The 23,756-nt window shown below is 46.0% G+C and overlaps 1 protein-coding gene across 1 annotated transcript in view; it reads right to left on the bottom strand.

Moving 5' to 3' along the window:
* The window catches only part of SLC9A4 (solute carrier family 9 member A4), a 56,378-nt gene extending 39,673 nt beyond the window's left edge, over positions 1-16,705 (bottom strand). The window contains exons 1-2 of the mRNA XM_002691184.7: positions 15,887-16,705; positions 6,456-6,919 (exon numbers count right to left, since the gene is read on the bottom strand). Coding sequence (XP_002691230.2) covers positions 6,456-6,919; positions 15,887-16,142 — 720 coding nt within the window. The 5' untranslated portion in view covers positions 16,143-16,705. The remainder of the gene's footprint in view (positions 1-6,455; positions 6,920-15,886) is intronic.
* Between the last annotated feature and the right edge of the window lie 7,051 nt (positions 16,706-23,756).

The following is a 23,756-nucleotide window of genomic DNA, read 5'->3' as shown; positions in this document are numbered from 1 at the left end:
CTGCAACTTTACTCCTTTTGCTATAGTTTCTTCATCTGTGAAATATGGTTATTCATTCAGGCCTGACAGTAAAAATCTAGGAATTGGATCGAATAGTAAATGCACAAGTGACCCCCATACAGAGCCTGGACATAGCAGCTGCTTCTCTTTTTCTGCTATGAAATTGGCCATGAGATTCAACTGAGGATGGGTGGTGGTTTAGTTGCTAAGTCGTGTTTGACTCTTGTGACCCCATGGACTATAACCCACCAGGATCCTCCATCCATGGGATTTCCCAGGCAAGAATACCGAAGAGGCCAGTTCTTTCTCCAGGGGATCTCCCTGACCCAGGGATCGAACCCACATCTCCTGCACTGGCAGGAGGGTTCTTTACCACTGAGCCACCTGGGACGCATCTGCTGAGGATACTAGTTATTATTTAAAAGGTATTTGGGTTTTGTCTCTGCTTCCTCTGCCTACCACTAAGAAAATTCTTATGATTAGAATCATAACCTAAAATATGCAGCAAGAAGGAGAAGTTAAGTGGACAAGAGGCTTGGAGGGTCAGGGCCATCACTCTTTTCCATGGTTCTGCAACATCTTCCCTTCAGCGCCAGGCAGCTCTTCCGTGGATGAGGATCTGCAAAGTTGTCTCAAGTCACCCGCAAATCACAGGTCTCTCTCTGCTGATTCAGACTTTCTGCTGGAAGAGCCCGCGTGTGATGGCTGCCCTCCTCAATGAAAGGGTGAGTCCAAGCCCTGCACTCAAAATACAACTGCCCTGCATTAAATACCAGTTGCTGTCAAACTGCTTTCTAAATCCAGCCCGGAGCTTCTCCAATTTCACGCAGGGATGCAGAAGGGCCCCAGCACACACTTAATATCACTGTGCTGTGGGTGACCACAGAGTGACCTGGAGTGACGTGTGAGCAAGCCCCCATCTCAACCCAGAGCCAACGCCACAGCAGCTTCGCCGGGTGGAGGTCACAGCAGGGCCCTCCACAGATACTCTGGTCAGCCGAAAATTGCAATTTTATTTTGAAATGATCATTTAAAAAAAAAAAGTCCAAGTGGAAGCAATTAAACTTTGGGAAAGTCAAACAAATTTCGTCAGCAAAGAACCCCCAAGCCGTGACGGGTCTAGATGTAACATCTAGAGACAATTCAGGACGAAGTGAGTCTCAAGTTCAGAGGCAGCCAGGGAGATAGCAGAGCCCCATGTTTTCATGGCTGCCTGATGCAAAGAGCTGACTCATTGGAAAAGACCTTGATGCTGGGAAAGACTAACAGCAAGAGAAGAGGGAGACTGAGGATGGGAATGGTTGGATGGCATCACCAACTCAATAGACATGAGTTGTAGCAAACTCTGGGAGATAGTGAAGGAAAGGGTCCGTGGAGGTCACAAAGAGTCAGACACGACTTAGTAACTGAACAACAATAAAGACTACGTCTCGGCAAGAAAGTTTATAGGCTGCATCAAGAAAGAGATTGTTCTATGAAAAGTAAGTGAGGTGGTACTGTCATTTCTAAATTTCTCTAACTGTGGAGCCCTATACCAAGATCACCAAGGCCACAGATGTGGAGCCCTGTACCGAGGTCACCTTTGGAAGTGACCAAGCCCCACTTCACTTTCACTTTTCTCTTTCCTGCACTGGAGAAGGAAATGGCAACCCACTCCAGTATGCTTGCCTGGAGAATCCCAGGGACGGGAGCCTGGTGGGCCGCCATCTATGGGGTCGCACAGAGTCGGACACGACTGACGTGACTCAGCAGCAGAGCCCCATAGCAACAGTTGCCTTGAATTCCCCTGACCTGAACCATACAGCTCTCGGATCCCATATTAGGTAAAAATGCCCACCCTATAGCGTCCTAACCAATCACCTAATGCCAGCCTTCCTGCAGGAGTTTCCTCTGTCTTGAGGCTACAATAATTGGCTACTATCCAGTGAAAGCTGTCGGCTCTCCCTTGCAATGGCCCACTATTCTAACAGCATCTCTCACTCTAAAAGATATTCACCTCTCATTCTGTCTCATGTCTGCAAATTCTTCTCCACCTGGCGCACAGACCATGACACTAAACATTTATGAAGAGGAAGTAGAATAATGGCCTCATGATGGGTTGCCAAGAGGCCTTACATGGCATTACAGTCAGCAAGGGACCCCAAGGGACTTGGATATGAGTACAGTGAGATGACGTCTGGAGGCACCATAGCTCAGAGAAGCTGCCCTAGGAGGGGGAACTGGTTTCCAGCTGGCATCACTTATTCTACTGTAACAAAACCCCAAGCAAGAAAGCATCTAAAGAAAGAAAGGGTGGGGGAAAGGGGATCTCCAAGATGAGTCCAGCCCAGTCCTTTCCCAGATGTAGCAATATTTTATATCCAGATGGGTCAGTTTCTTGACACTTAAAGGCCATGAACCAGGAGTTCTCAAACAATAGCCATTGTCTGAGATGCTGGTTAAGAATACAGATTCCCAGGCTCCATTCCCAGAGAGTGGGGGTCAGTGGGTCTGGGGTGGGGTTTGGATGTCTGAGTGCCCATCAGACCCACTTGGGGGATTCTGAGGCACAGAGCTTGAGGGCCACATGCTGAGAAATGAGGTCTCTGAATGGGCTGGCAGGCTGGAGCCCAGGGTCCTGTGGCGACTTGCTGACAACTTGGCTTTCTGAGATGCTCACCCAGCAGGAAAGCTTGTGCCCGTCTGATGAGCCTAGAGTCATGCTCAACACTTAGAGATTCTCATTATGAATAAATGAAGTGATTTCTAATTTCAGGTGTGGGTCTTCCACTTGGTGAATCCACCCCATATCTTGGATTACTTTCCCCTGCCCCCAGTACTATCTATTTTGACCTAGTTTGATCAAATTCTCACAATAGAATCTTGTGCCAGGATGAACAAGGTCCTACCGTTAGAGCACAGGGAACTATAATCAATATCCTGGGATAAACCACAATGGAAAAGAATTTTAAAAGGAAGGTATGTATGTATATACCTGAGTCTCTTTGCTGTACAGCGGAAGTTAACACAACATGGTAAATTAGCTTCAATAAAACTGATACATGAAAATTCTAAAAAGAGAAAATAAAATTATGACTAACAATACTAAAAAACTGTATGCTAGGTGACTTACATAATTAATTGCAAAAGGGAGAAAATTTTTTTAAAGTTTGTATGATTTTTGGTTATGTACAATGTCAGAAAGCAAAATATGAAAATAATATGATAGTAGGTTTGACTACATACAAATTTAAAACTTTTACAGGATACCAAGATTTAAAATAATTAAGGAACAAAATGGGAGAAAATATTTGCTTTTTATGTAGCATCCAAAAGTTTAAAATTTAGAAAGTTTAAAAAGTTCCTTTTTAAAGTTTTCTTTAAAAAATAAAAAAAAAAGATCAGCAAATGGTCTCAAAGAAAAGAGACAAAAATCAATGCTTGCATACAATAATTGGGACACACTTATTAAATATGATTCATTTTTTATATGAAATCCAAGTTTAACTGGTGTCCTATATATTTATTTAAGTCTGACAACCCTGATAGGACATGAACATCCAGTTGGCAGGATAAGAAACACTAATGATCTACAATTGTTGAAAAGATGCTTAATCATCATGCAAATTACAACAAACACTTGTCATCCTTTTTTTCTCATTAGATGGGAAAACATTAAGAAAATAAGGCCCTTTGTTGACAGCAACACAAGGAAATACGCACTTATTAATAACACATGTTCTATGGAAATATAAGTCCATAAAGATTGCCAAGAAATCTTGGCAGCTGTGTACATAAAAACTGAAATTAAGGTTTAATATGGTATTTGGTAAAAAGGGGCGGGGTCCTGAGTGACCCTACTGCAAGCTCCCCCTGCAACCTGACACCAGGGTAACATCCTCCAGCCAATAAGCTCCTTATTCAGGGACCAGTAGTTGCATATCCATTCGAACTGGGGCCCAGTTCCCTGCTAGCTTGTGGAATTACTCAAAAGAATTTGATAAAGAATTGATACATGTATAACTGAATCACTTGGCTGTACACCTGAAACTAATACAACATTGTTAATCAATTAGGATCCAATATAAAAAAAATTCTAAAAAAAGAGCAAAGAACCTCGTCTCATCTCATTATTGCCACCCAAGTAGCTAGCACAATGCCTAGAACAAAATAGGTACCAAATAAATGTTTGTTTAAAAAAAAAGTCAAGCACATCTTTCCCGAGGACCCAGGAGGTACCCCATCCTTCTAACAGTGTCTTCTGCAGACACTGAGAGCTCACTGTTTCCGAGTGCAGCTCCCACGTGACCCTGTGGGGTGTGTTACGTCTCCTCCCCTGAACTGTGAGTATAAGTGACTAATACACTATCATTAGTCTCTTTTGTTAACTGCTGGAGTCACTCCTGAACCCTGGGGTGGGAATCCCTCCTTTACCAGCTGAATGAAGAAGAGGTGATTAGAACAGCGTCTCTCAACTTTTTAAGTGCACCTATTTTTAAACACTTTTAATTTTTTTAGATTTTTTCAGCATGGACCATTTTAAAAGTCTATCAAATTTGTTACAATATTGCTTCTGTTTCATGTTTTGTTTTGTTTTGCTGTGACATATGCAAGATCTTAGCTCCCCAACCAGAGGTCGCACCTGTACCCCCTGTACTGGAACATGAAGTCCTAACCACTGGCCCACCAGGGGAGCCCCCAGGTACAACTACTTTTTAACCCAGAAACTTTACTTTCAAGAAACTATCCTATATAAAGGCACACAAGTACAAAAGAGAGATGCATGTAGAAACAAGAGTACTTATTGCAGTATTGTTTTTGAAAGTGAAAAACTGGCAACCACGTGAATATCCATCCATGGAGAAATGGTTCAATAAATCATTGCAAATGTCATCTATGAAACACTCTGCAACAGTGGGAAAGATCTAGAAAGAAGTCTAAGATTTGTTACATCTAAGCATACATCTGATATAATCCCACCCAGTTTATGTAGAATGATGCAAGGAGATCCAACCAGTCAATCCTAAAGGAAATCAACCCTGAATATTCACTGGAAGGACTGATGCTGAAGCTTAAGCTCCAATACTTTGGCCACCTGATGTGAAGAAGTGACTCACTGGAAAAGACCCTGATGCTGGGAAAGACTGAGGGCAGGAGGAGAAGTAGATGGCAGAGGATGAGATGGTTGGATGGCATCACCGACTCAAGGAATGAATCTGCGCAAATTCGAGGAGGTAGAGAAGGACAAGGATGCCTGGAGTTCTCCAATACAACTTAGCGACTGAACAATAACAATGCTTACCTATGCATATGCCTGTGTTCAACATAAAGACCGGAAGGGATATGGAAACTGGATCCAGGAGGGTGAGGAGAGGGCCAGATGGAGGCTTTTGTTTACTCGGTATAATTTTGTACTATTGGAGTCTCTTACACTGAAAGTGCATTCTAGTATTTGTTATGTGATGTGATATCAATGTAAAAATAAGAAAGGTGCATCAAAGTTTATATAAAATCATGGAGACTAACCCCTGGTGAAGTGCAACAGCCAGTCTAGAATGTTCCAGCACCTCTAGCCAAAGACACCTCTGGGGTTGATGCTCTGTGCTGATCTGGCCTGTAAACCCTTCTCAGCTTCTCTCCCAGAGGACTCCTAAGCAAAGGTGCCCCCTCACATTCTCTATGGGAGTCACACAACTGAGACTGATAAACAAGCCAATGCATTCATGCAAACCCGCCATCATCTCTCTCCCGACCCCTATCTTTTATCTAACTTCATCATCTAAATCAGGACTTAAGAAAGAAATCTGAAAGCTGAGGTCCGATGCTGAGAGAACATTAAATCCGAAGTATTACTTCTCCCAGGCTTCCCAGGTGTCAGTGGTAAAGAATCCGCCTGCCAAGGCAGGAGACACAAGACACATAGGTTCAACCACTGGATTGGGAAGGTCCCCTGGAGAAGGGAATGACAACCCACTCCAGTATTCCTGCCTGGAGAATCCCATGGACAGAGGAGCCTGCCAACTATAGTCCATGGGGTTGTAAAAGAGATGGACACGACTTAGAAACTAACAACAATAGTGTTGCTCGACCCAGTGTGAAAACACAGAAGAGCCTTCAGCAAGGGTTTCTGCAAAGTGAAAAACCAAATGCACTAGACTTACGCATCCTCTCCTCTGTTTCTCTCTTTAAAGAAGATAGTGGGGATTTCCCCGGCAGTCCAGTGGTTAGGATTTTGCCTTCTAGTGTAGGGGGTTGCAGGTTCAATCCCTGATGGAGGCGCTAATATCCCACATCCTTCTTGGCCAAAAAACACAAAACTTAGAAGCTAATGAAGGCTAGCAGTGTAGCAAGCCAGTGTGGGCACCCTGCAGATCCCAGTGGCGGATGTGGCCAGGCCGCCGGGGCCAGTCTCTGTGCTGCCCGCTTCCCACCCCCGACCCCTGCCCCGCTCCCTGGGGACCGTGTGTGCGTCTCACCACGCTGATGCCGTCATTGAGCAGGGCCTCCCCAAAGATCATCATGTATAGCTGCTCGTTCACACACGCCTCCTCGAACACGGCCAGGACGGCCACCGGGTCCACGGCCGAGATGAGGCTCCCGAACAGCAGGTTCTGAAGCAGGTTGATGTCGCCCAGCCCAAAGGCCGGGACCTGGCAGATCAGGTAGAGCGAGAGGCCGATGCCGAAGGCGTTGAGCAGGGCGCCCAGGCCCGCCCACCACAGGATGGAGCCGAGGTTCTCGAAGAAGGGCCGCGTGGGCATGAAGTAGCCGCTTTCCAGGACGATGGGCGGGAGGAGGTACAAGAAATAGATGCTCGAGTCCATCACCGGCGGGGACTTGTGGTCCGTTCCGAAGATGACCGCGCCTACCAGCGCCCCCACGAGGATGAGCAGGCAACTCTCGGGCATGAGGCCCGGGAGCCTGCGGTTGAGGTGGAAGCCTGCGGAGCAGAGAACCAGGATGAGAGGTGGGCAGGTACCCCGGCTCTGGTCGCTGGGACACCAGTGGAGGTGGGTGCCAGGGGCCTTTCAGAGCCACGCAGATGGGTACCCAGGCAAGCCGGCACGCATCCCCCAGCCTCAGCATCCTTGTCAAGGCTGGAGCTTGACAAGATCAAGTGCCTCCCACAGCCTGTGCAGGTTCTAGAATCTTCTCAGTCCTCCCGTGCCCTCCTGCCTCCTCCTGCTTTCTGCCTCCTCCATCCTGAGGGCTATGAGAGAGAGAACTCGGCTCTCATGCAAAACTCGCCTTTGAAGCTCAAGCAAGAGTCTTGAGGGATCCACAGGACAAACTAGCGAATTTAACAAAAAAAAAATAAGCAACTTCACAGGTATAGAGAACAAACTAGTAGTTACCAGTGGGGAGGGGGACGGGGCCAGGGTAAGATATAGGTGGGGGAGTCAGAGGTGCGAACTATTAGGTGAAGCATAAGCTACAAGGATGTATTGTACAGCATGGAGAATACAGCCAATATTTTATAATAACTATAAATACAGTATATCTTCCCAGGTGGTGCCAGTGGTAAAGAACCCGCCTGCCAATGCAGGAGACATGAAAGACACAGGTTCTGATTCCTGGGTTGGGAAGATCTCCCGGAGGAGGAAATGGCAACCCATTCCAGTATTCTTCTTTGGAGAATTCCATGGACAGAGGAACCCAGCTGGCTACAGTCCATAGGGTCGAACAGGGTCGGACACAACTGAAGACTTAGCACCCATGCATTAATGGAGTATAACCTTTAAAAATTATGAATCACTATGTCCTATACCTGTAACTTATATATAACTTAAAAAACAATGTCTATCACTGGGATTTAACACCAGCTCCTTCCAAATGTACACCTCCTTCTCGACCAAACCAATAAATAAAGATGAAAAATCTTTGTTTCCCTGATTTAACCAGTAACATTGCCACCCAGTCATCCACTTAAGAGGAAGTCAAGTGGCATTCTTATGAGGACTCCATCACCTCTGCTCCTCATGCATCAGCAACCTATTTTATCACTTACACCTTCCACTCGCTGCCCCTGACACGTATCTACTCTTCTCCACTCCCGTGACTTTCACTGAGGGCAGGTTCTCCCCACTTCTCATCCACTCACTGCAGTGTCTTCCTGACCTCCTACTTCACCCCCCATCTCCCAGTGCATTCCACTTCCTGCTGCCAGATGTTCTACACCATGTATATCTGGGTGTCGAATCCCCGCTCAAGGGATACAGTCCAGGGGGGTCATAAAAAGTCAGACACGACTGAACAACTAAACTACAACAAGGGCTTAAATAATCGAATAACAGAAGGGAAGGCATTTTAGAAGGGGAGAACTCGGAGAGAAATAGGGGAGAGTCAGGAATAGCCCAGCTGCTGCTGCTGCTGCTAAGTTGCTTCAGTCGTGTCTGACTCTGTGCGACCCCATAGACGGCAGCCTACCAGGCTCCCCCGTCCATAGGATTTTCCAGGCAAGAGTACTGGAGTGGGGTGCCACTGCCTTCTCCAATAGCCCGGCTAGATGGTTTCAAAAATATCTTCATTCATTGAGTAGATTCACCTTGTTACTGAGTCCAACTTGCTCTTTGGAGGGCCTGGATGCCAGTTTCTTTAAAACACAGAGACAGAGGTGGTGAGGAATTAAAGTAAAAAGCCCTGTAATCTTGCAAATATCTCCTGGGATGGCTAGCACTGGGAGGGCATGTGTTAATTTCTTCCTTCCTGTAGCAACCCACAGGTGGACCCAGTCAGGGTGTTTCCCTGAGCAAAGGCACTTTGGTTTAACCTTCAGGCCGAGAGGCTGGGTTCACCAAGGCAGGCCATTATGTACAGACAGTATCCTCTTAGTAAACAGAAGCAACGAGAAGCAAAGGTTAAAGTAAAAGAAACAGATCTGACCTGTAGTCAGATTTTGTTCTTCCCTGCAACAATCTGACTGGAGCACATTTTAATTGGGAAGATTATTAGGGGAAGAGTTGCAAGATAATTTTGAGCTAAACAATGAAGGGTGTGAAATTCAAGGCTAAAGAGGTAGTGTTAGTCCCTCAGTCGAGAGGAGCAACCCCACATCCAAGGAGCGGTAGCTGCGCAGGTGCAGGAGGGCCTAGAGGAGCTACTCCACGTTCAAGGTCAGGAGGGGCGGCGAGGAGATACCCCTCATCCAAGGTAAGGAGCAGCAGCTGTGCTTTGCTGGAGCAGCCGTGAAGAGATACCCCACGTCCAAGGTAAGAGAAACCCAAGTAAGACGGTAGGTGTTGCAAGAGGGCATCAGAGGGCAGACACACTGAAACCATACTCACAGAAAACTAGTCAATCTAATCACATGGACCACAGCCTGGTCTAACTCTATGAAACTAAGCCACGCCCGTGGGGCAACCCAAGATGGGCGGGTCATGGTGGAGAGGTCTGACAGAATGTGGTCCACTGGAGAAGGGAATGGCAAACGTCTTCAGTATTCTTGCCTTGAGAACCCCATGAACAGTGTGAAAAGGCAAAATGATAGGATACTGAAAGGGGAACTCCCCAGGTCAGTAGGTGCCCAATATGCTACTGGAGATGAGTGGAGAAATAACTCCGGAAAGAATGAAGAGATGGAGCCAAAGCAAAACAATACCCAGTTGTGGATGTGACTGGTGATAGAAGCAAGGTCTGATGCTGTAAAGAGCAATTTTGCATAGGAACCTGGAATGTTAGGTCCATGAATCAAGGCAAATTGGAAGTGGTCAAACAGGAGATGGCAAGAGTGAACGTCGACATTCTAGGAATCAGCGAACTGAAATGGACTGGAATGGGTGAATTTAACTCAGATGACCATTATATCTACTACTGTGGGCAGGAATCCCTCAGAAGAAATGGAGTGGCCATCATGGTCAACAAAAGAGTCCAAAATGCAGTACTTGGATGCAATCTCAAAAATGACAGAATGATCTCTGTTCATTTCCAAGGCAAACCGTTTCAGTATCACAGTAATCCAAGTCTATGCCCTAACCAGTAACGCTGAAGAAGCTGAAGTTGAACGGTTCTGTGAAGACCTCCAAGACCTTTTAGAACTAACACCCAAAAAAGATGTCCTTTTCATTATAGGGGACTGGAATGCAAAAGTAGGAAGTCAAGAAACACCAGGAGGAACAGGCAAATTTGCCCTTGGAATATGGAATGAAGCAGGGCAAAGGCTAATAGAGTTTTGCCAAGAGAACGCACTGGTCATAACAAACACCCTCTTCCAACAACATAAGAGAAGACTCTACACATGGACATCACCAGATGGTCAACACTGAAATCAGATTGATTATATTCTTTGCAGCCAAAGATGGAGAAGCTCTATACAGTCACCAAAAACAAGACTGGGAGCTGACTGTGGCTCAGATCATGAACTCCTTATTGGCAAATTCAGACTGAAATTGAAGAAAGTAGGGAAAACCACTAGACCATTCAGGTATGACCTAAATCAAATCCCTTATGATTATACAGTGGAAGTGAGAAATAGATTTAAGGGCCTAGATCTGATAGATAGAGTGCTTGATGAACTATGGAATGAGGTTCGTGACATTGTACAGGAGACAGGGATCAAGACCATCCCCATGGAAAAGAAATGCAAAAAAGCAAAATGGCTGTCTGGGGGGGCCTTACAAATAGCTGTGAAAAGAAGAGAAGTGAAAAGGAAAGGAGAAAAGGAAAGATATAAGCATCTGGTTGCAGAGGTCCAAAGAATAGCAAGGAGAGATAAGAAAGCTTTCCTCAGTGATCACTGCAAAGGAATAGAGGAAAAGAACAGAATGGGAAAGACTAGAGATCCCTTCAAGAAAATTAGAGATACCAAGGGAACATTTCATGCAAAGATGGGCTCGATAAAGGACAGAAATGGTATGGATCTAACAGAAGCAGAAGATATAAATAAGAGGTGGCAAGAATACACAGAAGAACTGTACAAAAAAGATCTTCATGACCCAGATAATCACGATGACGTGATCACTGACCTAGAGCCAGACATCCTGGAATGTGAAGTCCAGTGGGCCTTAGAAAGCATCACTATGAACAAAGCTAGTGGAGGTGATGGAATTCCAGTTGAGCTATTTCAAATCCTGAAAGATGATGCTGTGAAAGTGCTGCACTCAATATGCCAGCAAATTTGGAAAACTCAGCAGTGGCCACAGGACTGGAAAAGGTCAGTTTTCATTCCAATCCCAAAGAAAGGCAATGCCAAAGAATGCTCAAACTACCGCACACTTACACTCATCTCACACACTAGTAAAGTAACACTCAAAATTCTCCAAGCCAGGCTTCAGCAATACGTGAACCATGAATTTCCAGATGTTCAAGCTGGTTTTAGAAAAGGCAGAGGAACCAGAGATCAAATTGCCAACATCCGCTGGATCATGGGAAAAGCAAGGGAGTTCCAGAAAAACATCTATTTCTGCTTTATTGACTACGCCAAAGCCTTTGACTGTGTGGATCACAATAAACTGTAGAAAACTCTGAAAGAGATGGGAATACCAGACCACCTGACCTGCCTCTTGAGAAACCTATATGCAGGTCAGGAAGCAACAGTTAGAACTGGACATGGAACCACAGACTGGTTCCAAATAGGAAAAGGAGTACGTCAAGGCTGTGTATTGTCATCCTGCTTATTTAACTTCTATGCAGAGTACATCATGAGAAATGCTGGGCTGGAAGAAACACAAGCTGGAATCAAGATTGCTGGGAGAAATATCAATAACCTCAGATATGCAGATGGCACCACCCTTACGGCAGAAAGTGAAGAGGAACTGAAAAGCCTCTTGATGAAAGTGAAAGTGGAAAGTGAAAAAGTTGGCTGAAAGCTCAACATTCAGAAAACGAAGATCATGGCATCCGGTCTCATCACTTCATGGGAAATAGATGGGGAAACAGTGGAAACAGTGTCAGACCTTATTTTTCTGGGCTCCAAAATCACTGCAGATGGTGACTGCAGCCATGAGATTAAAAGACGCTTACTCCTTGGAAGGAAAGTTATGACCAACCTAGATAGCATATTCAAAAGCAGAGACATTACTTTGCCAACAAAGGTCCGTCTAGTCAAGGCTATGGTTTTTCCTGTGGTCATGTATGGATGTGAGAGTTGGACTGTGAAGAAGGCTGAGTGCTGAAGAATTGATGCTTTTGAAGTGTGGTGTTGGAGAAGACTCTTGAGAGTCCCTTGGCCTGCAAGGAGGTCCAACCAGTCCATTCTTAAGGAGATCATCCCTGGGTGTTCTTTGGAGGGAATGATGCTGAAGCTGAAACTCCAGTACTTTGGCCACTTCATAGGAAGAGTTGACTCATTGGAAAAGACTCTGATGCTGGGCGGGATTGGGGGCAGGAGAAGGGGACGACAGAGGATGAGATGGCTGGATGGCGTCACTGACTCTATGGACGTGAGTCTGAGTGAACTCTGGGAGTTGGTGATGGACAGGGAGGCCTGGTGTGCTGCGATTCATGGGGTTGCAAAGAGTTGGACAGGACTGAGCGACTTAACTGAACTGAACTAATACAATGGACTTTAATTAGTATCCAGAGACACGCCAAACCACACACCCAGCCCACTGGCTTCAAGACCAGTTTAAGTTCGCCTTCTAGAGTGCTGCTTTCTCTGTTTCTTCCTTTTTTTTTCCTTATTTATTTTTGGCTGTGCATTATTGCTGCATGAGGGCTTTCTTCAGTTAAGGTGAGCGGAAGCTACACTCAAGTTGCGGTGCCCAGGCTTCTCATTGTGGTGGCTTCTTTTGTTACAGAGCATGGGCTGAAGTGTACAGGCTTCAGCAGCTGTGGTACACAGGCTTAGTTGCCCGCAGCATGTGGAATCTTCCTGGACCAGGGATCAAACCCGGGTCCCCTGCATTGGCAGGCAGATTCTTAAGCACTGGACCACCAGGGAAGCGCTCTCCATTTCTTACTAAGAGCTTCCTTCTTCTCCTTCTCCCCTCTCTTGCTCCTCTTCCTTCTTCGATGAGTGCTTATTTTAATCACACTTAACTTTTAAAATATGTAAGGTAGGCAGAAGAGCCCCTAGTGTGATTTTTTTCAGGCCCTGTGTCTCCCCCAGGGTGGTCCTGCTTCCAGGAACTGAGTTTCCTGAAATGAGCCCACGTCACCTGCCTGAAACTAAGGCGTATCTACACACTGATAGCAGCAAGAGGGTTCAGCCTGTAAGCAGGGCCCTTTCAGGGAAATACTTTGTGAATTTCACCTTTCTCAACTCTTCTCCCTTTCCATAATGGACAAAACAGTCACTCACTTTTAGACTTTACAGTTTCAGGGCCTGAAACTTAAATGGCCACAGATAACTAAGTCCTGCCTGAAAGTCAAAGATGGCCCTTGTTGGAGTACCTATGAGGCACGACTAGACTCACCCATCTTTTCCTTTGAGGCTAGGGACCGAAATGATTCCCACACATTGCCTGGGCACTCAATACATGTGTCTTGGTAGAAGACTGAATAAAAGAATGAATGATAATACTAGCGATTATTAATCAGATTTTGATTCAAGCTTTATAATATAGAATCTAAAAAATCTTTGTGGACTCCTTAAGTGTTAAAGTTTTATGTCATTATTATTATTATTTGTTTGCTATCGTATATAAAGTTATCCAGTCAATCCTAAAGGAAATCGATCCTGAATATTCATGGGATGGACTGGTGCTGAAGCTGAAGCTCCAATACTTTGGTCACCTGGTTCGAAGAGCCGACTCACTGGAAAAGGCCTGATGCTAGGAAAGACTGAGGGCAAGAGGAGAAGGGGGCGACAGAGGATGAGATGGTTGGATGGCATCACTGATTCAATGGACATGAGTTTGAGCAAACTCCAGGAGGTAGTGAAGGATGGGAAAGCCTGGTGTGCTGCAGTCCATGGGGATGTGAAGAAACGGGCATGACTTAGCGACTGAACAGCAACAAGAGTAAAGCTACAAGCCCAATGCCTGGATCACACTATGCATTCACTAAATTTGACCTTCATTTCAAGTCGCTCAGTCGTGTCTGACTCTTTGCAGTCCCATGGACTATACAGTCCACGGAAGTCTCCAGGCCTTTCCCTTATCCAGGGGATCTTCTCAAATCAGGAATCGAACCGGCGTCTCCTGAACTGCAGGAAGATTCTTTACCAACTGAGCTATCAGGGAATCCCTCTTTTCATGTACAATACAAAAATAATCTGAATTCTTAAAGGCCAGCAAAGATAACATTGTTTTTCAATAGGCATGCCCCAACTGATAACTTACTTTAGTTTTTTTTTTTTTTTCTATAGCATGTTGAGTTGCATCCACATGAAAATCAAGAACATTTAGGCAGCAGTTCAGTGAACAACAGCATCCTCACAGGACTCTCAACTTGTAGACATAGTCTGGGCACATGCAACACCTCTAAAGGACTATCTGTGTTTTCTGTTGGTATAAAACATACACTGTGTACATTGAGATGTTTAGTGGTATAGAATGGAAGCTTCTTTTCCATTAAGAAATCCTTATTTGCACCAGGAAGAGATCTCAGGAATAATTTCACAGATGAACAAATTGAGATTTAAAAAGGCAGCGTGACTAGTCAGTGGCAGATTTAGTTTCTTGGTTCTGGACCAACATCACGCATTCCTGTGGAAAGGAAGGGAGTGGGTGGGACCAGAATCGCTGGCATTTTGACAAAGGACATCTCAAGGTCACAGAAGATCACCTGGACTGTTCTTAGCATCTGTGTGCTTGCAGGAAAGGTGATAGACCCCTAGCTCTGAAGCGAGAATATCATCCCCTTGGGAAACCCCATGATTACTTGAGCACTTCTCAGAAATAATGTGAGACCCTCTGTGTCATCAGGTCATGTGACCGCACAAGAGTTCTTCAAACTGACAATTTATCTGCATACATTACGAGCTCAAAATGAATGGCAGTTATGAAGGGCGCCTAATGAATATGCCGGTGCCCCCAACATCCACGAGGAGCGAGTTCAATGAAATGGCCAGAATCCTGAGTTAACTGTCTGATTTCTTGCCTTAACCCACACTTCACAGCCATTCCAGACAAAACATATAAATAGCCACCTACATACTTCACTGTGTCTCCTTCACTGAGACAATCTATCTATTCAAATAACAAAGTTTATCACTAAGGCAAAGGAGATGCTATGCTTGACCACTGAGATAATTGTATCCGCCTTCCGCTCTGGAATACCTGTTTTTAAGGAGACAAGGGGGTGAAGTTGGGGATTAAATGGTCTCAGAGTGGAATCCCTCACTTTGGCTGGAGGCACTAAGAACCCTGGCTAGAATTTCATCCATTAGCTTGAATCCACTTTATGTCGCAGAAGAAACCACAAGTGCTCCCTTGGCTCCTCTTGGCTCAGGTGTAAACCAAGATTTTACTGACAGATACCATCTCTAATTCCACCCTCCCTCATCACTGAGGGATATGAGTTGCCACTGGTTGCCTTGTTTCTTGCTTTCTGTCAATTTTCAAGGAGCACACACCACTTTTAAAAATGAACAAAGAGAGTCATTGATGAAGCCCATGGTTCCATGGCCAAGAATGAAGAAAGCACATTTTACAGAAGAATCATTATGTGGGTCCTAAAATTTCCAGTGGGCATCACCCCAAGGTCAGCATACTTTACTCCGCATTTCTTAACGCACAGAACTTGAGATTTTTACATACCAAATAATGTCACATGGCTGTCACCCTGAAAGGAGATGAAATAGAAACAACCCAGAGCCCAGAAGTAGGTTCTTAAATTTCATAGCACAACCTGAAGCAATAAATGGCCAGACAAAAATGCCTTTCCCTTGAGTCAAGAGAATACAATTTTTATCTAAGAGCAGCAATAGTTAAAATCCACTTGACCCACCATCTACAAGGCATTTTCATACACATTATCTCACATAGAAAACAACTCCCCAAACCAGCTAACACACTCGGGGCCTTACCTATTTTTGCAAGTGATGCTAGGAGTATCCAGAGGGTGACCTCGTAGGGAATTTGCACGTAGTCATAATCCAGTGTGAAGACAGATATTGTCTCGGCTGGCTGGGAGCTGGCAGCAGCATACCGGACATTAAGCTCACGCCGGGCAGAGGAGTCTGTGGATCTGTTCAACTCAGAAGATGCTCCGCAGCACTGGAGGGTCGCTAGCAACAGGCACCAATTCCAAGGACAGAAAGGCACAAACCCCCGAATGCCCATGCTGGGGCTTCTCTCAGGGCGTGCGCCCTGCTGCACCACTCTTGTGAAGAGAGGAGGATTGTCAGAGCGTGCCAGCCGCCACCTGGGTCACAGGTGATGTACACACAGCCCGTGGGTCGTTCCAGGAAGAGTCCAAGCGTGTCACTGAGTTCCAAGTACACATGTTTTCCAGTCACCTTTACAGCATTTGTGTTCAGGCAACACAGCTTCTGACTTAACGCATCCTGTCACTCAGCAGACTCGAGAAAGCCCAGAGAACTAACTACCTGTGTGACTTCCATCCAATCATGATTCGAAGAGCAATTTATGAAGCAGAAATACCTGTTCCTTTAAAGCTGTTTCCTCACGTCACTGCATACTGGTTTCATCTTGTGAGCGAAAATTAAAAAGAACACCATGGTTCTCATTCCAGGTGTCACTAGGGCCCTCCTAACCAGGAAGAGGGTTCTTCCCTGTCTCCCAGAAACCTGGGTTGCACTTGCTCCTTCTCTCCTCCCCCTGCTAGCTCCCTTGTTTTGCATGGCCAAAGCTGCAGGTAGCTCTTGAACCACACTTAATTATTTGCTCAGATTTGACTTCTGTAATGAAATACTTTCCCTGAGTTCTCTGGCAGTTACACTGCTGACACCTAGTGGGAAGCCTCAGTACTACACCTTGGAAGGTTCAATTAATGATTAAGTACTAGTCAACGGAGAAGGCAATGGCACCCCACTCCAGTACTCTTGCCTGGAAAATCGCATGGACTGAGGAGCCTGGTAGGCTGCAGTCCATGGGGCCGCTAAGAGTCAGACACGACTGAGCGACTTCACTTTCACTTTCATGCACTGGAGAAGGAAATGGCAACCCACTCCAGTGTTCTTCCCTGGAGAATCCCAGGGACGGGGCAGCCTAGTGGGCTGCCGTCTATGGGGTCACACAGAGTCGGACACGACTGAGGTGACTTAGCAGCAGCAGCAGCAGCAAAGCTATGGTTTTTCCAGTAGTCATGAATGTAAGAGTTGGACTATAAAGAAAACTGAGCGTCGAAGAATTGATGCTTTTGAACTGTTGTGTTGGAGAAGACTCTTGAGAGTCCTTTGGACTGCAAGGAGATCCAAACAGTCCATCCTAAAGGGAATCAGTCCTAGGTGTTCACTGGAAGGACTGATGTTGAAGCTGAAACTGCAATATTTTGGCCAACTGATGTGAAGAGCTGACTCATTTTTTCCAATGAGACCCTGATGCTACAAAAGATTGAAGGCAGGAGGAGAAGGGGATGACAGAGGATGAGATGGTTGGATGTCATCACCAACTCAATGGACATGAATTTGAGTAAGTTCTGGGAGTTGGTGATGGACAGGGAGGCCTGGCGTTCTGCGGTTCATGGGGTCACAAAGAGTCGAACACGACTGAGCGACTGAACTGAACTGAACTGATTCGTCATTTCAGTGGTGTCCGACTCTCTGTGACCCCATGGATTGTATCACCCCAGGTTCCTCAGTCCATAGAATTCTCCAGGAAAGAATACTGGAGTAGGTTGCCATTCCCTTCTCCAGGGGATCTTCCCTACCCAGAGGTTATACCTGGGTGTCCTGCATTGCAGGCAAATTCTTTACTGTCTGAGCCACCAGGGAAGCCCAGAGATTAAGGTGACCATGTAATCGTCATCTAAACCAGGTTCATAGACAAACAGATTTGAAATATGATGGAGGGAAAACTCAGCTTGCAAAGCAGAGCACCAAAGGAATTTTTATGGCATTTTAGGTCAGCAAACTAATGACCCATCTGAAGCTTTTGGTTTGATCATCTGATGACTGTATTAGCGGTAGAAACCTGGCTTCCTCTGACCGTTTTTGGTGCCGGGTCCCAAGAAGCCTTGTGATCCTTGTCATCTGCTCTTCTAAACCCGTCTTCTCGTGGAGTCCAGTGGTGTGGAGGGAAGGACATCCTCTTCCCAGTGGATCCCTTGTAATTTAAGTGACCAAATCCGGTCCACCCTCAAGAGACTAATTAAGGGGTGATGTACCCAGCAGAGAAATCTCTCTTCACCTAGGACCTCAACTGTGCACAGTTGGAAACAAAGTTTGAGGTGGGGGTTGCTGGTTTTCTTCCTTTTTACCCTCAGTTTCACAAAGCCGCTTCTGTTCTCAAAGAGCAGAATTGACTTTTCTGTGCATGCCCATGGTTAATTAGACAATCACCTTCCTCCAAGAATAGTTTTAAACAAAATGATCAGCACATCTTTTCTTCTTTCCCCTAGTAGGCGGCATAATTGACTTTACCGCACAGCGCTTCTGGAATTGAAGTATCCATCGCTTGCCCCAAAGCTCCTGTTACTTTGTTGGGGCTTAAATTTGATTCTTTTTTTAGGAAGAAAGGAGAAGAAAGCAGGGATAGAGAATTGGCCAGTGCTGTCCAGAAACACCATTTGCTTTCCAAGCCCGAAACTAGCAATTAAGCTGGATGGCTTCGGATCAAGGGCTGGCACGTCACACCCTAAATTGAAAGCCTGCATCCCGTGCTGGAGTGAAGTCAAGAGCTTTGACCCCGCTCTCAGGACAGAAGAGCTGAGCTCTGTCTCTGCTCCCCAAAGTCAAAACTTCCACTACTCAGGGAGGAACAGAGGACGCTGTGGAAGGGTGCGCTATACTTTGGGAGATTCCGCATCGTCAGAGTAGAGGCACCACGGTGCTGCTGGTGGATGGGGTGGGCGTGAATATGAGCTCTGAAATGAAACACGTCTTCACACCAGAGTGTGGCTCCTGGCTCGGTCTTCAATTCTAATGTGATCGCTTCCCTAAGGGAATAGGGATTTTGTAGAGAGAAGAAAGTTGAAGTTGTGTGATCTTGGGCATCTTCTAAACACCACAGAGCTTCAACTGCCTTATTGATGGTGATGATGATGGTTCTGATGGTGATGGTGGTGATGATGATGACTATCTTAAAGGTGATGTGGAGATTAGGTGATTAAATACATGTCTGAGAGGAAAGTGCTTAGTACATAATAGACACCAGATGAATTTTAGATTCTTTTTTTTTTTAATTTATTGGCATATAGTTGCTTTACAACACTGTGTTATTACAGTAAATTGAATCATTCATACATGTATCTATTTCCCAGGTGGCTCAGTGGTAAAGAATCTGCATGCAAATGCAGGAGATGTGGGTTTAGTTCCTGGGTCGGGAAGATCTCCTGGAGAAGGAAATGGCAACCCACCCCAGTATTCTTGCCTGGAGAATCCCATGGATAGAGGCGCCTGGCAGGCTACAGTCCATGGGGTGGCAGAGCTGGACACGACTTAGCAACTAAACAACAACAGGCTTCCAAAGTGTCACTAATGGTAAGAAATCACCTGCCAATGCAGGAGACACAAGAGACTCAGGTTCAATCTCTGGGTCCAGAAGATCCCCTGGAGGAGGGCAAGGTTATTCTTGCCTGGGAAACTCCATGGACAGAGGAGCCTGGCGGGCTACAGTCCAGAGTCACAAAGAGTCAGACGTTACTGAAGTGACTTAGCATGCATGCACGCACATCACACTTTGAGCTTCAGCCAAGCTGTTGTGTGTCTCAGTGGTACATTCTCTTCTATTGCTGAGAAGTACTTAATTTTTGCATGTACAGCTATTGATGGATTGGTGCACTCTATGCCAGGAATCACTCGATTACCTCTTGGCCCCAGATTCACCATTCAATATCTGCTCCACGGAGTGGACTTGGTTTCTGAAGCATTTATCCTTTATGGTGAGCACCGTGTAGCTCCATCAGCAGAGGGCGCTGGAGGGACCATGCAGGAGAGCCTTCCAGTTTCCCGCTGCTGTTTTCTGTGTTTCTCTTCCTCTTGCTGCCCCATCTATCAGCAGCATGGGTGTGTGGTGTCTGCCAGTGCCCTTCCAAGGCTGTACACACAGAGGAAACTGCCTCTCATCTGTCCTGGACACCATGCAGTTTAAGCCTCTGGCCCATGATGGATACCCCCCGACCCTGCCCCGTGCCCCTGTGCACAGCCACATCACTCTGACTCACCTGCACACTGGCTTCCCAGGTGGTCCTAGTGGTAAAGAACCCGCCTACCAGTACTGGAGACATGGGTTCGATCCCTGGGTGGGGAGGATCCCTTTGGAGGAGGGTATGGCAACCCACTCGTTCTCTTGCCTGAAAATGTCCATGAACAGAGAAGCCTGGAGGGCTACAGTCCATGGGGTTGGAGAAAGTATGACTTGAGCACAGCCCAACACGAGGAATAAAAATATATTTACGCTCTCACTTTCTACTTGGAAATAATATTTTACTACTTCAAGTTGTGTGTGCCTTACCACCACACAAAGGCCCCTACCTTGTCCCTTGTATGTTGATATTACATCTACCTACATTGAAAATTCCATCCGAAAATGTCACTGCTTTGCTCTCAATGGACTCTATCCTGGATATTTGAAATATTATGTCATGCAACTCTGGATCTTATGAAATCCTATGTAGGATGCCACTTTGTTTAAGCAGGCAACTGACCTAGTTGGACTCAAGCCCAAAATGCTAACCAGCCTTGTGGTTTCACTGTCAGTTTTTTTTCACTGTCCTTCAGTTCTGTCTGGGCTGGTCCCTGGAGCTCAGGAAGCCGTCTATCCTATAGTGCTGTTCTCAGAGTTTATGCTGTTCTATTTAGGGTCAGATTCACGCCTCTGAGGCTTGGCGGTGAGTTTGCTTTCCTGAGTGCCTTCCTGTCTATACTCAGCAAGGTATGCTCAGGTTCTACACACCTCTGGCCCCCTCTTCGAAAGTGCGGGTGCCCTTAAGCGCCCCACCCTGCAGTGCGTTTCCCGTCGCGGCTTCCAGCGCCCCCACCAGGTGGTAAGAGGAAAGAAGGAAGGGTCAAGAGATGTTGGCCACGCCCTCTTGAGACCACAGCTCCACGAATCAAAACGGACACATCCCCCCGCCCCCCACCACAGAGACGTCGGCTCTTGAAACCAAGCAGGTACTCAGTAGTGTAAGTTATGCGTGTATGTGTACATATATACCTTTGACAATATTCTTTCCCACGATGATTTATCGTAGGATATTGAATGCAGTTCTGTGTGCTGTACAGGAGGGCCTTGTTTATCCGTCCTATATATGGAAGCGTACATCTGCTAATCCCAACTTCCCACTTCATCCTTCCTCCAACCCCTGCTCCCTAGGCAGACAGCAGTCTGTTCTGTCTGTGATTCTGTTTCTGTTTCACAGATAGGTTCTTTTGTGTCATATTTGAAAAACCAAACCGATTTCTATACGCATCTAATCCAAGCTTCATAGCCACAGTGAGTGGGGGAAAGGTGGTTGAATGCTTACTCCATTTTATCTGGTCGGAGAAGGCAATGGCACCGCACTCCAGTACTCTTGCCTGGAAAATCCCATGGACGGAGGAGCCTGGTAGGCTGCAGTCCATGGGGTCGCTAGGAGTTGGACACGACTGAGCGACTTCACTTTCACTTTTCACTTTCATGCATTGGAGAAGGAAATGGCAACCCACTCCAGTGTTCTTGCCTGGAGAATCCCAGGGACGGGGGAGCCTGGTGGGCTTTCGTCTATGGGGTCGCACAGAGTCGGACACGACTGAAGCGACTTAGCAGCAGCAGCAGCAGCAGTCTGGAAAGGTAATAATATAGATAGTAAATGTGGGTGTTAAAACCCAGGTGAGACCAGGTACATTGTCAGATCTGCCTGAGATATCACCCAGGGTCAGTAAAGACCATTCTACAATGTGCCCTAGAGGTAAGATGACCACAATCTAAAGTGGGACACATTTTCAGAATCAGAAATTATACTCTCACTATGAAAATTGTACTTGGACAACAGGTATGAAACAGAAGCAGAGCATATGGGCACCTTATTTAGAACGTGCGGTGGGGGAAAAAAATTATTCCTTCACATTGCATTTTACCGAGATCAATTATTTAATTACCATCAATCTCCTGTATCACAAACTCGTTTTGGCTGTCCACCTTATTTGATTGAATTACCTGTAAGAAATATTAATAAAGCTTTATCCTAAATGTTTATTTGTCATTCTCAGTGCACCGATTCACCTGAAAGAGTGTATTCTGTAAATGGTAGACCTAGTTTCTTTTTTGTGTGTATGCAGCAATAAGCTTTGGTTAATCTAAGAACAAAACTCCAAGGACCTCCTGGTGGTCCAGAAGCTAAGACTCAGCATTCCCAATACAGGGGGCCTGGGTTTGATCCCTGGTCAGGGAAATGGATTCCACATGCCTCAACTAAAGATCTCACACGCCAAATCGAAGGCTGAAGATCTCAAGTGCTGCAACTAAGACCCAGCACAGCCAAATAAATAAATAAGTATTTTAAAAAGAACAAAACTCCGGACCTCTGGAAATATCAGCTATGGCCATACTTATTCTAGAATAAAAGAAACCTGGATAAACTAGCCGAAAGAGATTTCTGAGGCTTAGGTCTCTGAGAGTGACCGACCGGAAAACCAAGGACTCGGGTCATCCCATGACACCATGGGACAATGACAGTGTGCCTCCTTCCCTTCTGAGAGCCTGCAATGAGGCTTCCCACAAGAAACTCCGTCCAGGAATAATTTGTACCCTTGAACTCATCTTTAACTTTATCACTGAAATTCCCAACAAGGATGCTGCTCGATGCCAAGCCACCGTGGTTTGTGTGATGTGGGTGCCTCTGTGCAAAGAAACCTCAGAGCCTTTCCCACCGGCACTAAGCAGTGGCCAGATGACAATGGCTTTAAACCTGGATCATGCTCACACCAGTGAGCAGGGCACAGTATGTGTGAATCAGTCCAGAAGGTGCTATGCTTTACTGCACAAATGAATTGCTCCCTTCTACTGGGGAAGCTCCAGTACTTTGGCCACCTGATGTAAAAAGCTGATTCATTGGAAAAGACCCTGAGGCTGGGAAAGAGTGAGGGTAGGAGGAGAAGGGGACGACTGAGGATAAGATGATGGATGGCATCACTGATTCACTGGACCTGAGTTTGAGCAAACTCCAGGAGAGAGCGAAGGACAGGGAAGCCTGGCATACTGCAGTCCATGGTTTGCAAAGAGTTGGACACGACTTAGCAACTGAACCATAACAACAAATGGGGAAGACGGAGCATGACATGTGCACATCCGTCTGTGACTAGAACACTGTTATAACTGCAGGTTGAACTCTCATCAGGAAAACACACTGATGAGAATGAAATGAGCCTTGTCTAGGAGAAACAGGTACTTGGTCCCCCAGCTGATGGTCCATCACTTACGAGGACCTCAATGAGACTGGTGGGTCAGGAAGCACATGGGGACCACCAGTCTCAATGGGCCAACAGTTCAGACTTAAGCACTGTTCAAGCCCTAATATTGCTGTCTGTCAACCAGTGTAGACAATTATTTCCCAGACTGTTGTCTTGGCTGCTGCCTCTTGCCACCGTCTTTCTATTGGCTTGGCCAAAAAGCTCCATAACATCTTACAGAAAAACCTGAACGAACTTTTGGGCCAACACAATATTTTGCACATAAGATCCCTGGGTCAGGAAGATCTCCTGGAGAAGGAAATGGCTACCCATTCCAGTATTCTTGCCTGGAGAATCCCATTGACAGAGGAACCTGGCAGGCTACCGTCCATAGGGTTGCAAAGAG

Source organism: Bos taurus, chromosome 11 (assembly GCF_002263795.3).
Source record: "Bos taurus isolate L1 Dominette 01449 registration number 42190680 breed Hereford chromosome 11, ARS-UCD2.0, whole genome shotgun sequence".
Classification (NCBI taxonomy): domain Eukaryota; kingdom Metazoa; phylum Chordata; class Mammalia; order Artiodactyla; family Bovidae; genus Bos; species Bos taurus.
This window is presented reverse-complemented; position numbering and strand designations above follow the sequence as displayed.